Source organism: Cyanistes caeruleus, chromosome 4, assembly GCF_971803275.1.
Source record: "Cyanistes caeruleus chromosome 4, bCyaCae1.hap1.1, whole genome shotgun sequence".
Lineage (NCBI taxonomy): Eukaryota > Metazoa > Chordata > Aves > Passeriformes > Paridae > Cyanistes > Cyanistes caeruleus.
The window spans coordinates 51,955,129-51,967,729 of record NC_141704.1 but is presented as its reverse complement, the minus strand read 5'-3'; the positions used below and the strand labels follow the sequence as shown (position 1 = coordinate 51,967,729).

Here is a 12,601-nt window from a genome sequence, read left to right as displayed (position 1 = left end):
TTCCAGTGAATTTTCATTCCTAAAGATATTTTCTTTATTAGTGCTGTCTGTTTTCCTGGGTTTTTGTTCACCTTCTGCATTGTTTACCGAGTCACTTTAGATACTTTTACATTTCTTACCAAGGTTGAAACAAATAAAATATAAATCCTTTATCAGCACTTAAAGATACAAAGGCTTGAAGCCTATCTAGCATTTCTCTTATCCCCTCCAACTCCACGAAGCAATTCTTACATAACTTATTAGAAATCCATTAAGGCAGTTCTTCAAAAGTCAAAGACATATTTATCATAAATCTAAGGCTAATTCCATTGATCACAGTGGACCTCAACCATTTCACAGCAGGGTGTGAACCTTGGAAAGTCTGTGGAAATAGTGCCTGGAAATAGCTCTGTGTATCTAATTAGTAAATTAGTCTGGTGTGCCTACCACTTAGTAGTGCTTGCTAGTACCCTTTGTAAAATAAGCTCTGTACCAACTCAAGATGTTTGTGGCTAGATTTCTTTGCTCATAAAACTTGGCACTTGAAATTCTTGTGAGACATTAATTAATTCTTAAAAAAAATGCACAGCATTTATATATGGGTGCTATATAACTAATCTGGTTCCTTGTAACTAGACTGTGGGCTTTCTGTCTTGGACTCATCCAGATCTTCCTGGAAGGCCTCTGGGATTGAAAATTTGCTGAGGTGATCCATAGCAAGGATACATGAAATCTCTTTTGTGGCATTGAGCCATAGAACCAAAGTCGGTACTTCCCCAGCAAGGCAGCAGAGGTGTTACCAGCTGTGTGTTGGGACAATGCTGCCTTTGCTGGAGGTCCACTGATGCAGCATATATAAAGGCGTAGGGTTGAAAACACTGTGTGTTCTTCTTGTGGATAAATGCCCTCTTCCTGTCTGACCCATTGTGAAAAGTAACCTTCAGAGCTGACTTTGATGGATCCTGCTCTTTGTGGGTGTTGTTTACCTGTCTCAACTGTGCTAACCACATTGTTTCCTCAAGGGTAAGTGGGTAGGTAAAGAGTGTGTTGCAAGACTCCTTTTCTAGCTATTAGTTTGAACCTATTTTGTTTACTGGTATCTGGACTGTTTGTCCAGATGTGAGTAAAACAAAAAATACCCTGAAAAAGGTGCTTTCCAATTTTAGACAACCGTTTTGAGTCCTCAGAGTGGTATCCAGTTGCCTGAGAGAAAGTATTGCTTATTTCTGCAGTAAACAGAACTAATGGTCTCTTGTGCTTGATAGAGGGTTATAAGGTAAATATAGAAATGTTTTTGCTTGAATGAACTGATTTATTACTGTGCTCTCTTTTAGGATAGTGAAATTATCCCCAGAGAGGTTAAGGTGTTGGTGATGTGCTTGCTTGATGGGCTGAGGTGAAGCCTCACTTGCTCAGTGCTTTAGCTGCTTGGTTGGGTTTGCAACTGCATGGGCTGCGTCTTCTGCTCAGGTACACATACTCATCTAAAATCATACTCTGGTCATCCACATGGACAAGCTTTTGCTTCCTAGTTGTCCAGAGCATGAGTCCTACCAAGACCTGAATTTGCCCTGGTGTAATCTGTAGCAGGCAGGGACATGCCAGAACACTACATGAAGCAAGACAATTAGGTGGCATGCATTTATCTGAGCACAATTCTCACTCCTTAAAGTGCACTCTGCATTTCGGTGGGCACTGGCAGCTTTGTACAAAAGATCTCAGTCCATTCTTTATTCTTTGGCCCAGAGCAGGGGTAAAAATATCATCCCCTCTCTGGGTGAGACTGCTCTGAATGGCACAGCCAAGTAATCACATGTTGCTTTAGGACATCAGCATCCCCTGTGAGGATGACACGTCTGCTTTTGTAGTGATAATAAATGCATTTTGGAGCCATCAACACAGCTAGGACTCATTTATTTTGTCTTTGTTTGTCAACTGAGTTTAATTGTTTCACAACCAGGACTCTTTTGAGAAAACAATTTCTGCATCTCCTAGTACCTGCGTTCCTAGGGTTTATTCTGTTAACTACAGGGACTGTGGATTCTAGTTAAAATAATCTGCCTCTAGAAATGGAGAAGTTGACCGTGATTGTTCTGCACAGAAAGATGCCAATTAGTTCTCTACTCAAGTAAAAATTCAACAAAGAGTTGAATGTTCCTGTGCCTGTTGCTTTACAAGATTGTTTATCAGTTTACAGGGAGGCCACACTGCCTTTTCAAAGTGCTGCTGGAGGGCTGCCAGCAATAGTAACAGAAACTGTGCTCATTGTTTAAGTGCTACTGGATGCAGGAATGGCAGACTGATGCCTGCTTTCCTTTCATTTTGTGATGATCTAATTGCAAGAGATATATAATTCCTTGTTATGTCAGGGAAGCTGTTTCTCCAGCATCTGGTACTTCTCTGATTATCTACAAACGGTATCTGAAAATTAATAGGAAATCCAGCTATTATGTAAGAAGTACTGCAGGGAACTGCTGCCTGCACTAAGCCTGAGAAGACTTCAGAGACTGCAAGAACTGGCTTTGTCAGTGAACATATAATTTTCTTTTCTTTTTTTAAAATTTTTTTCTTTTTTTTTTTTTTTAAACATTCTAGTAAATTACAGGCTTTGGTTATGGTTTGAAGAAATGTGTTCTACAAATGTTGTAGCATCTGTATGCTGCTGTTTTTGCTGCAGCCATTGTACAGGTCATTAATCTGAACCCACATCATAAAAATTTCTCCACCCTCTTCACGAGTTTCTTTTTTATCATAATGCTTTCCAATACCTTAATGCCTAACTCTGGCATGTTCCCTTATAATTACCTGGGGTACAACAACAGTTTTTTATCCTCAATGCACTTGGCTCCTGCAGTGGTGCTCCTGAGCACCATGTTCATCCCATTTCTGTCACAGACTGCACATTCAGCTCTGGTGGGCTGGAACCAGTGGCCAGGGAGACATCTGGGCAACAGACCCTCCTCTCTCATCCTTGTCAGCTGCTTACCAGGATGAGCTCATGACCTGAGCCTGAACAGGAGAAACGGCAGCTGCAGATGCTCCCACATCTGATATTTGGTTTTCACCTCTGTAATCACTGTCAAACACCTCTGTGCAAGGGTTGTTGCCATCCAGTGCTGTACAAGGGGAATGGTTAAGCAAACCCCTGCTAAGCAAGGTGAGAGGAGTTGCCAGGTTTGCCTGGGCTGTGGGGCACGTCTATAGCAGGCAGTAACAAGGATGGTCCAGCTGTTGCAAAGCTTAAAGCAAACACTGCTGGGAAAACAGTGGGGTTTGGAAAGAATAATTTTGGGAGCTTACCTGAGCATGGGTCCCAAAAAGTATCCAGGAAGGAATACCACATGGGAGCATGTCATGGGGATGGCCAGTACTTGGTATGTTTAGTCTGAAGTGATGATCTCCACCAAAAACTAGGTAAATCTCACCAGCTTTTCATAACTGGCAAGAGGACAGTGCTTAAGGTTGGAAGCCCAATGGGCAAACATTCTCCCAAGAGTACATGTGTCCTAGGTAACCCAAAATACTATTGTATTCCATATCCATCTGTGTCCAAAAAATCATTACTGTCTGTTTACAGCCCAGCAGCACAGCCCGAACAGCAATTGTGGTACAGTTAGGAGGTACCAATCCCTTCAAATCTTTGGGTCTGACACCGTTTTCCCTTTGTCTCCTTATATGCAGTTGGCAGTGGGGGCTGCTATCTTGGAAGGGGGCAGTACCCTGCCAGTTTGGGTGTCTTTTGTTCCTGTGGAATTTGTGAGATTTAGCAATCTTGTATTTAGTGATTATTCACAGCTGTTTTTTGCCTGTTGTGGTTTCACTTGTCAGTAAACTTATTTTTTTCCATTTGTATCTACTGGTACTTTATTGATGGAAAGGGATTGGTTGGAACTAAGGGGAGATAACTAATTTTAGAATGTCCAATTATTTAAATTGTCTTAAACCAAGCAAATGTGGCAGGCAGGAGGAAGGGGATCTGGTTACCTCTGGGAAAAGGACCTGACATTTTAGGCCAGGTAGCATTTTTAAGGAGGGGATGTGGTTCTTGCCACCAGTGTACAACCTAACTCATGTTGATAATACACTTCCCTCCATTTTTCCGGGCAGCAGTTTCTGTGGGCTCATAGTTCAGGGAATTCCCAATGTGGCTTTATCTGCAGGTCAACTCTCAGACAGGGCTGGCCTGTACCACCCCAGCCATCACAGTTTACTTTTCCAGCCATATTGTCTAAGCCTTGGCTGATCAACACCATTTTCTAAGAATACCAATAACCTCACATTTGTCAGGCAGTGAGCTGTGACAGGTTGAGCCAGCAGCACCATCCCTTGCCAGTGCCATGATATTTAGTAACACTTGACAGCTTTAAGAGTCTCCATTTTCCATAACTGTAAGCTGAAAGAGGAATGCATGGCACTTAGTATTTGCAAATTGCAAACACAACAGGGTTGCTTGAAAACTTCTGTCTAACCACACTGGGATCTGTGTTAGAAAGTCAGTAATTCAGCCAGATCTTTAAATCAACTGACTGCAAAAAAAAGGTGCTGCTCTCCTGCATGGGGCTGAGAACAGGGAAGGAAGCTTCCTTGCAGAAAACAAAGCCCATGTTCAGTCTGTGGTTAGAAAGTCTTAGAAATGGACTTACCACTTGTGCCTGCTCCTACTATCTCCACTTTCTCCACACTTCCTAAAGTTAGCATGAGTTCTCACTGCCACCTCTTAGTATAATGAGACATCTTAACAGTGACTTGAATTTGGTCTTCAGCTTGAAGACTAAACACAATTTCACATGAATTTAAGTCAAACTAAGACCCCAGCTGAACCATAGGAAGGAATGTCTCCCTTCAGATAAAAGCATTGCTTGCCCTAGGAAATAGTTTTTGTTGTTTTGTTTTAATTTTTTCCCTCGCAAACAGGGACTGGTCAGATGTACTCAAGAGATCTGGCTGACTTTGGGGATACAAACCAAAAGTAGAAGCGTGTGGCTGGAAAGAAGATTGGTGTTTTTAACTTTGGCTGTGTGGTTTTAGGTGAACTCCAGGTGAAGCTGTCAGACTGCACTGCAGAAGGCAACAGATATATGTGGCAGTCTCTCCAAGCAAGGAAAAAAAGAACTATAGTTTCTCTTTTTTCCTTTGCTCCATAAATTATGTTCCTGTGTCTCAAGATATGGCTGAGATGATTAAGTTTGGCTGGGTAGACGAGTGTGTGCAAATGTATGCCGAACAAAAGAGACTATTAGACCAGTCCAGTGCAGAAGCTTGTACCTCTGTGCTCCCAGGTTTATGGCTGTAACATACATCCCTGGGCTTGGGAACCAGATAATGGCTTCCAAGGATCCTCTGATACACAAATTGTCCCACCACTTCTCCTGCAGAGGAGCCTGGGGAGCTGTACTCATCCCGTGCAGTCAAGTAAGCTCCTCAGTTGTTTGGACTCTAGCCAAGAGGCCTTTTTGTTGGTGGTCACTGTAATCTGAACACTAGTAAAATCAGTTTTCCGGACCATTTAAAGCTTTGACAGAGGTACTTTGGCAGAAACAGCTGCCTAAAACATTACTGTCTTTGGGTATCCTCCTCATACATCTGCTAATGGCTTCTGCTTCCATAGCTGAGAAAAGTCTGGCAGGGGTTTAGTCACTTCAGGCATCAGTGTGACATCTTTAATCAAACCCAACTTAAAGCAGCCCTTAACAGCAAGTTAAATTGCCTGATTTGACCTTGAAACAGACTGGCAAGCACTCAGCCTTCAAGGAGCAGGCAGAAACAAGTACTGGCCTTGAGGAATGCTATCATTTTCAGCAACCACAGGCTGTGGTAACCACCTGCTCCAGCTTCACATCCCTCTAAAACTGCATCAGAAACTTCATCTTAATGTACCATGGCCTTTTGTTGATGCTTTGCTCTATATACTGCACCAAATCTAACGCAGATGGCTTTGCAAGAGCTGCATGCCCTACAAATTCAGTGAAAATACTTGAATAAAGAGCAAGAGAGCATTTGCTGTTCAAGCCATTAAAATGATACATCATCATCCCTTTGGAAGAATGAGTATGGCCCCAACATTAATTTAGATCACAATTTTAATGTTTAAAAACTAAGAGATAACAGAGAGATCATAGAACTTGATACATTTTATTTACACATAGAAACTGAAAAACTGTGTTGTTTATTTGGATATGAGCAGCACAAAGTTAACAGGTGATGTTAACAGGAGCAAAATATTACCGATGACTCACTTCAACAATCTATTAGCGATGAGCTTGTATCAAGCATACATCATTCAAACAACATTGTTTATACTGGATCTGTGAGCCTTAGCATATGCTGGGACACTAAAAACAAGTTTCTATAAACAATGTAAAGTTCAAGTCTAGTGGAAAAATACCTTTACAGTTTATATTTTGTTGGCTATAACACTGAAAACAAAACATACACTGATACTAATTTGAAAAGCTCTGTAGAACTGATTGTATATAGGGCTTTTTCCCCTCAAATTTGTGCTCATGATAAAAGCAATGTTATTTCAAGTTTCATTTTCATCCAAGCCCATAAAGTAAACATGGAAAAAACCCCACAATTATTTTTAGATGCATTTCTTAACCTCCATTTTTCAGCAGTCCTGAAAAAACATTTCCATGTTTCACAAGGGAGAAAGTCTGTGCAAGGCCTCTGATGGATTCAGTCTCAAGACATACTCAGCCCTCCTTTCCCCTCACCCTCACCCCTGGACATGCAGCTATCCAGCTGCCTGTTCACAGGGTGGGATGTGCAAGCAGTCCCTGGCCGGGGAGGCTCTTGGCAGCGTCTGGTGCCAGTGTTTTGGTCGCATGAGAGCAGCAGGGTCTGAGGCAGAGCAGCCACAAGACTCTGCAGGAAGGGGCTGGAAATGGCACCAATTGTTCTGGTTGCTGCCAACCCCTGGCTTGTCATACTTTTTTTTTCTGAACTACTGGCATTCCTGATGGCTGAAAATGGAAATGCAGAAGCTCCACCCTGACTTCTGTTTGTACTAGATTGGTAAATATATGCCTGGGCACAACACAGCATAGTGCTAAGTCAAATTGCTGGCTGCAGCTTGCCGTGATTTCTTCCATAAAGCCTTTTCAGCACTTTACTACCAACTGACTCCAGCTGAGGAGGTAAGAGGTATCTGGGTACCAAAGGGGCCCTTTAATAAGGGAGATATTTTACCCAACAGGAAGACTGGCAGACTTGCTGTTGAGAAAACAGGGAGTCATGCACTGGAATTAATCCTAGCAACTTAACTGGACCTTTTATTTATCTTTTTACTTTAAGGATGTAATTATAATTTCAAGTTTAGGATTTAACTTGTGAACTTTAGGGAGAAAGAAAAGGATATACATTTTGCTAAGAAGCTAAAGTATTTGTATTTCTGTTAAAATTATTCTTAATATGCAGAGCCTATCTCAACACTTCTATTCATAGGGGATAAACAACTGCAAAAATATACAGCATCCTATTTATTTACAATATATATGTACATAAAAATGAAATTTCCTACAATACAACACAACTGCATAGATTTGTCTTCAGAAACATAGGTATGTGTACAATTTGTGAAATTCTAGACTTTCCAGCCCTGTACCTTTTATTAATTCATTATCTTTTTTTTTTTTTTTTCACAGTTTGTTACAGAAATCCTTACATTAGATACAAATAAAACATTCTTTGCTGTACGTTATAGGAAATAAGGATTTTCTGACGCCAAGGGCTCCGGGGATTTGTTTATCAAAGCACCGTGGCGCCAGCTGATAAAGCCATCTCATGGAGCTGCTGATGGAGCTGAGTACATTCTGTGGTGCCTTTCTCCTACAGGCACTGGGGTGGGGCAGTAGGACTGGAGGTGGGACACCACCACATGAAAAGTTTTGTTTTGACCAAGGTGCTCTTTAGCCTTAATGTAAGGTTCAAGCAAAGAAATGTATAAATTTAAAGATAAGCTAGACATACCATTAATTGTTACTGTTTAATACTCAGTACCAGAGAGCTGTGTTGCGCTTATGCATTGTAAGGCAGATGTACAGACAAAACCCACACATCATCCAACCCACACTTCCATGTGTGACCTATTACAGGTGGAGCACAGGCTTTGGGTTCATAAGTGGCTGAGAAGAGCAGCCCTCGGAGTGGATGAGTGTCCCCATCCCTAACCTCGCAGGATGATACCAGCTGCTGTGCCCTAGGCTTGCACATGTGCCAGGCACCACTTGGTCCATGTCAGCTCTACAAAAGCTCTGTGCTGGTGCACAGTTTTGGCATTGGCCCTCTGACCAAGAGCAAGCATCACCTAGAGAGGTCACTGCCCCGAGATACTGTTCCCAAATAACAATTTACTGTGTTTTACTACCTAGGCATGTTTGCCATTGTACAGAGAAGGGCAGCTGTATTACGGTTGCTTTAAGCCCATAACTATTTTCTTTGCAATGTGCTGTGGACTAGGAGAGGCAGCAAGGTTGTCTTAAGTGTAGGATTAACTCTTACAATCTTATTAGTAATCCCTACTTCTAATTAGTCCTTCCTTGTCCCTCACCACTTGATTGTTGCTACTACACAAATGAGAATTTTAAAGTTTTTTGTTGCAGTTATTAGGAGCAATTTTGCATCCAGTCTATGACACTTGCAGTGCTCACAATAGTGATAAACTCTCTATGAAAAGAAAGCATGCTATCACCTACTAAGTAGATATGGTACTCTGGATCCTATTAATTTTACAACAGAGAAACTCCTACAGCATTTCACTGTGCTCTTAAAATCCTAACTAAAATGTGGGACTCATACAATCGTGGCTACAGGTTCACTATTCCAAATGAACTGAATAACAGCAGTACATTTTACAGATAACCTCATACAAATATTGTCATCCATCACTGATGTTGACAGTTACAGCAGGGTCTATTGCATTCTGTTAAGAATGTATAAACCTGATGAGAAAACAAAAAGCACGTTATTTCACGTTCATTACCACAGACATCAATAAACACATGATTCCTTTCCATAAATATCTATAAATATGATGCCAGTAAATCAGTCTAAGCAAAATTCCCTCTTTTTTTTTTTTTTATTTTTTTAATTTTTTTTTCCAAGAGACCCAGAAATACAGTCTGTTTAAAGACTTCATATTTTGGGTATCTATTTTTCAGTATATAAGACATGCTTTGGTGATTCAGTACCTTGGGTAATTTTCAGTTCTATGCACACTCAGCTCATCCTCCCTAATTATTCAGTAAAACTCTAGTATACAAATAAACTGGGGAAAAGGAGAAGGCAGAATAGCAAAGAGGAGAGAGAAGAGTAGTGATGGAGATTTAGGAAGATGAACAATCAGTGACCCAACAGCCCTTCAAGTCGAAGGAAGTTGGGTGCCAAAACTCAATGGTTCATATTTCAAACAGCAGACTACGGACTATTGTGGGGGGGAGGAAGGAGGAGGAAGATGTCACACATGTGACTTTGCTGGAACCCTGTACAGCAGATCAGACCTCTAGCTCATAGCTGGATACTTGAAAATCATTCCCAGGATCTTGTCTCTCACAACCCCCCAATGCAGAGAGCTGTGCTGCTCATTAATCAGTAGTAGAAGAAAGATAAAGGGGGAGGAAAGCAGGAGGGCCTGGTAGCATCTTAAGGATAACACTGCACAGCATTCTCAGGTCTGACTTAAGTTTTTAGGATAAGATCCAGAGAGATTATAAGGCACCTCAAAAACTGAAATGCAAGTTCAGCATTGCAAGCTCAGCAAGCTGAGTCAGAGAATGGAGTGAGATGCTGGGCTTCTGCTGCAGTAACCAGAGGGTTGAGTGCCTGCAAAAGGAAAACCACAAATTTACATCCAAAATTGAGAAGATGCCTGGAATGAGGTGGAAAGAGATACGAACAAAGCACAGGCTCTTCTTCCCAGAGCTTGCCTAACATCTTGTCTTGTAGGTTATGGTATGGACTTCTCTATGAATAAGGGCAGGGATCAGTCCCATAAGGGGACGGCGCAGAGAGAACCAGTGACCCGTACCATCACAGGCAAGGGTCTGAGACCAGCCACAGGAAACTTAGCACAGGGGTGCCAGGTAGCTCAGCGGTTTGCATGTTAAAGGCTGGGCTAGGGGTGCTTGGAAGAAAGAATGATGCACCAGAGACCTTTCTGGGAAAGGGAAGGTTTCCAGTTTTGTTCTTGCTGTTGGGCTACTCCAAGTACTTGGGCAGCCTGTGGAATCTACTCTGCCTTATTTCTGGATCACAGTGAAGTATAGTCTGAGGCAAGCACCTCACTGCCTATGCTAAGGTACAGATCTGGAAGTCTGGGCTTAGTAGGCTCAGTTTCTGCAGCATGAACAATATGCATCTCCAATGCCCAAATTCCTAGGAAGGCCTGTAACTAACCTCTCTGGATGTTATCTTTAGAAACCAACTTTCAGGGTCCTGAGATGTGTTCTGTGATCTCAACTCTCAGTGTCTTCAAGCCATTTAGGACAAGGCAATGGCAACCGAGGCAATTCAGTAGTGCACAGAAATCCCCAGATCCCAAATACTCTATCCCTAGCCTTAAAAAGATCAAGTTGCAATGACAGGTTCCTCACAGCTGATGATGGTCTGCTTCCACAGTTACAGAGGGAGTTGTCCGTGAACCAGCTACTGAGAACAAGAGGGTCATTGCATACTGACAGGTATGGCTCAAGCATATCAAGGGCATCACAGACCTTGGGCATGAGCAGGGCTTCCTTTAGCCATCATTTCTTTCAGTGGGAGCCATGTTCATATTCTGAGACACTTTTTAGCTCACATGGTGAATGACACAAAGTGAACACGTCTACACTGTTGGCAGTGCACTAATAGAAGATGTCTGCTCAGGACGGTGAATGATCACCTGCTTAGTTTTTGAGTCTCTACAAGTGGTTCTCTACACCAGCTATAAGGCATTAGGCAAATGCTTATTCTGTGGGCAACTGTTGCAAGTTACAGTGTTTCTGCTAGTAGTAATTGAATATCTTCTAATTGTAATGGAGAACTAATGAAAAATGTAAATGAAATCTTGTAAATATAGAAGGTATTTCTGTTAATTTAAAGAAATGTTGCAGATTTCAATTTCATTAGAAATCTAGTAGTTTGGCAGAGTGAGTCAAATCCTGCTCCCACTGCTGTCGAAGACCCCACTGACTTCAGTGGGAGGAGGGTAAGACACAAGAGAGGAACCAGTCCCTACAAGGTATGGAAAAAGGCATGAGGTATGAGTAAATGCGTAGGTTTTGATAAAACTGGAGCTTGGTATTTTTTTTCTGAGAGCAATGGGCATTACTAAACAGTTTAATGATGAAGAGAATGCAGACTTATGGAAATCTCCAAATGTCTGCTTCTCTTCAGACTTATGTACTCATGGTTTGGGGTCAACTTCTGGTCAACCTCCAACTCAAGTGTGCCAGAGGAATGGTGGATCTCCTGCTCCCTGCTCCACATCACAAAAACACACACACAGACACACACAGTCTGTTCCCCAGAGCCATGAATGGGCCAAGCCCTGGGGCCGGTTCATCCCCCAAAACATCAGAGAGAAGCACCGGATTTAGGACCTACGCTTACACAGGGCTCAGCTACGCTCTTGTGGTGCTTTTCATGCCTGTATCCAGAATGCTACACTTAACCCAGTGAGGCAAATGGTGCCTGAAACAGCAACAGAACAAACAAACAAACCAACAAACCAGATGCATACAATTAGAGAGCAGAGTTTTGGCTAAAAGATGGGGGAAAGATGTGAATGGACAACACTCCAGTTGGAATTGATAGCAACAGGTGCTGCTGCCCTAAAGGAGCAGAGCTTGTGGCTGGAGGGATAAGGATAATAATGCAACAACACAATTCATGGGTGGAAGAGGGGAAAATAGTTGTGATGAATTTCTATGAGAGATAATCTATATAATCTCATGGACAATTAACACAGACTTTTTGCTGATCAGAGAGTGATACGCCTGCTGGAAGAATGGGTCTGTTTTCTGCAAGAAAATACTCTCATGACAGTATTTTCAGTACTGGATAATCATTATTTGGATTTGATTTGAGTAAACTCACAAAAGGTGGAATAGACAACAGAACGGATGGTTGCGATTTTGGTGTGTAGCAGACAGGGGTGTCTTCTTTCGAGAAGGAGGTGAATTTCAGTGGCCTTCAGCACTGCCCCCTGATTGTACCCAGTCATAGATGACCAAGGGAATGCTCACTAGGGAAAACAATACCCCCAGTGCCAAGAAAAGAGAAGCCTGAAACAAATAAAAAAGGAGAGAAGATTAACAAATAAAAACAAAAGGCAATTAATTCAAGTATGTTAACTTCTCTTAAGGAGATGTACAAGGGGATGTAACGAAGTTATCAGCTAAAATGAGCTAGCAGTTCTGGTAAAGATGAGATCCACAGATAATTAAACAGATTAGCGTCATTAATAATTACTTGCTGAACACCAAACTAATTTTTCTTTCTCCTTTCAATTCACTTCCAAACAGTGATCATCCCTAAAGAGGATTAAGTGAGTCTGTTTTTAGGACTGATAAGCTCTGAGCTTTCCAAAGCCTCACAGAAACCAGTGTTTTCTTCCCTTTGGATATGTGTCCATCAAAGTTCA

General features: G+C 41.9%; 1 protein-coding gene across 2 annotated transcripts in view; it reads right to left on the bottom strand.

Annotated features, from left to right (window-relative positions):
• Positions 1-6,092: 6,092 nt before the first annotated feature.
• SLC38A1 (solute carrier family 38 member 1) overlaps positions 6,093-12,601 on the bottom strand; it is a 41,950-nt gene continuing 35,441 nt past the window's right edge. The window contains exons 16-17 of one of the 2 annotated variants that reach the window (XR_015285574.1): positions 12,055-12,242; positions 6,093-8,921 (exon numbers count right to left, since the gene is read on the bottom strand). Coding sequence is in view for 1 of the 2 variants with exons in the window: in XM_086884610.1 (XP_086740736.1) it covers positions 12,141-12,242 (102 nt within the window). In the remaining variant the exon portion in view is untranslated. Of the gene's footprint in view, positions 12,243-12,601 lie in introns of both variants that reach the window. The other variant, XM_086884610.1, reaches the window with a different exon arrangement.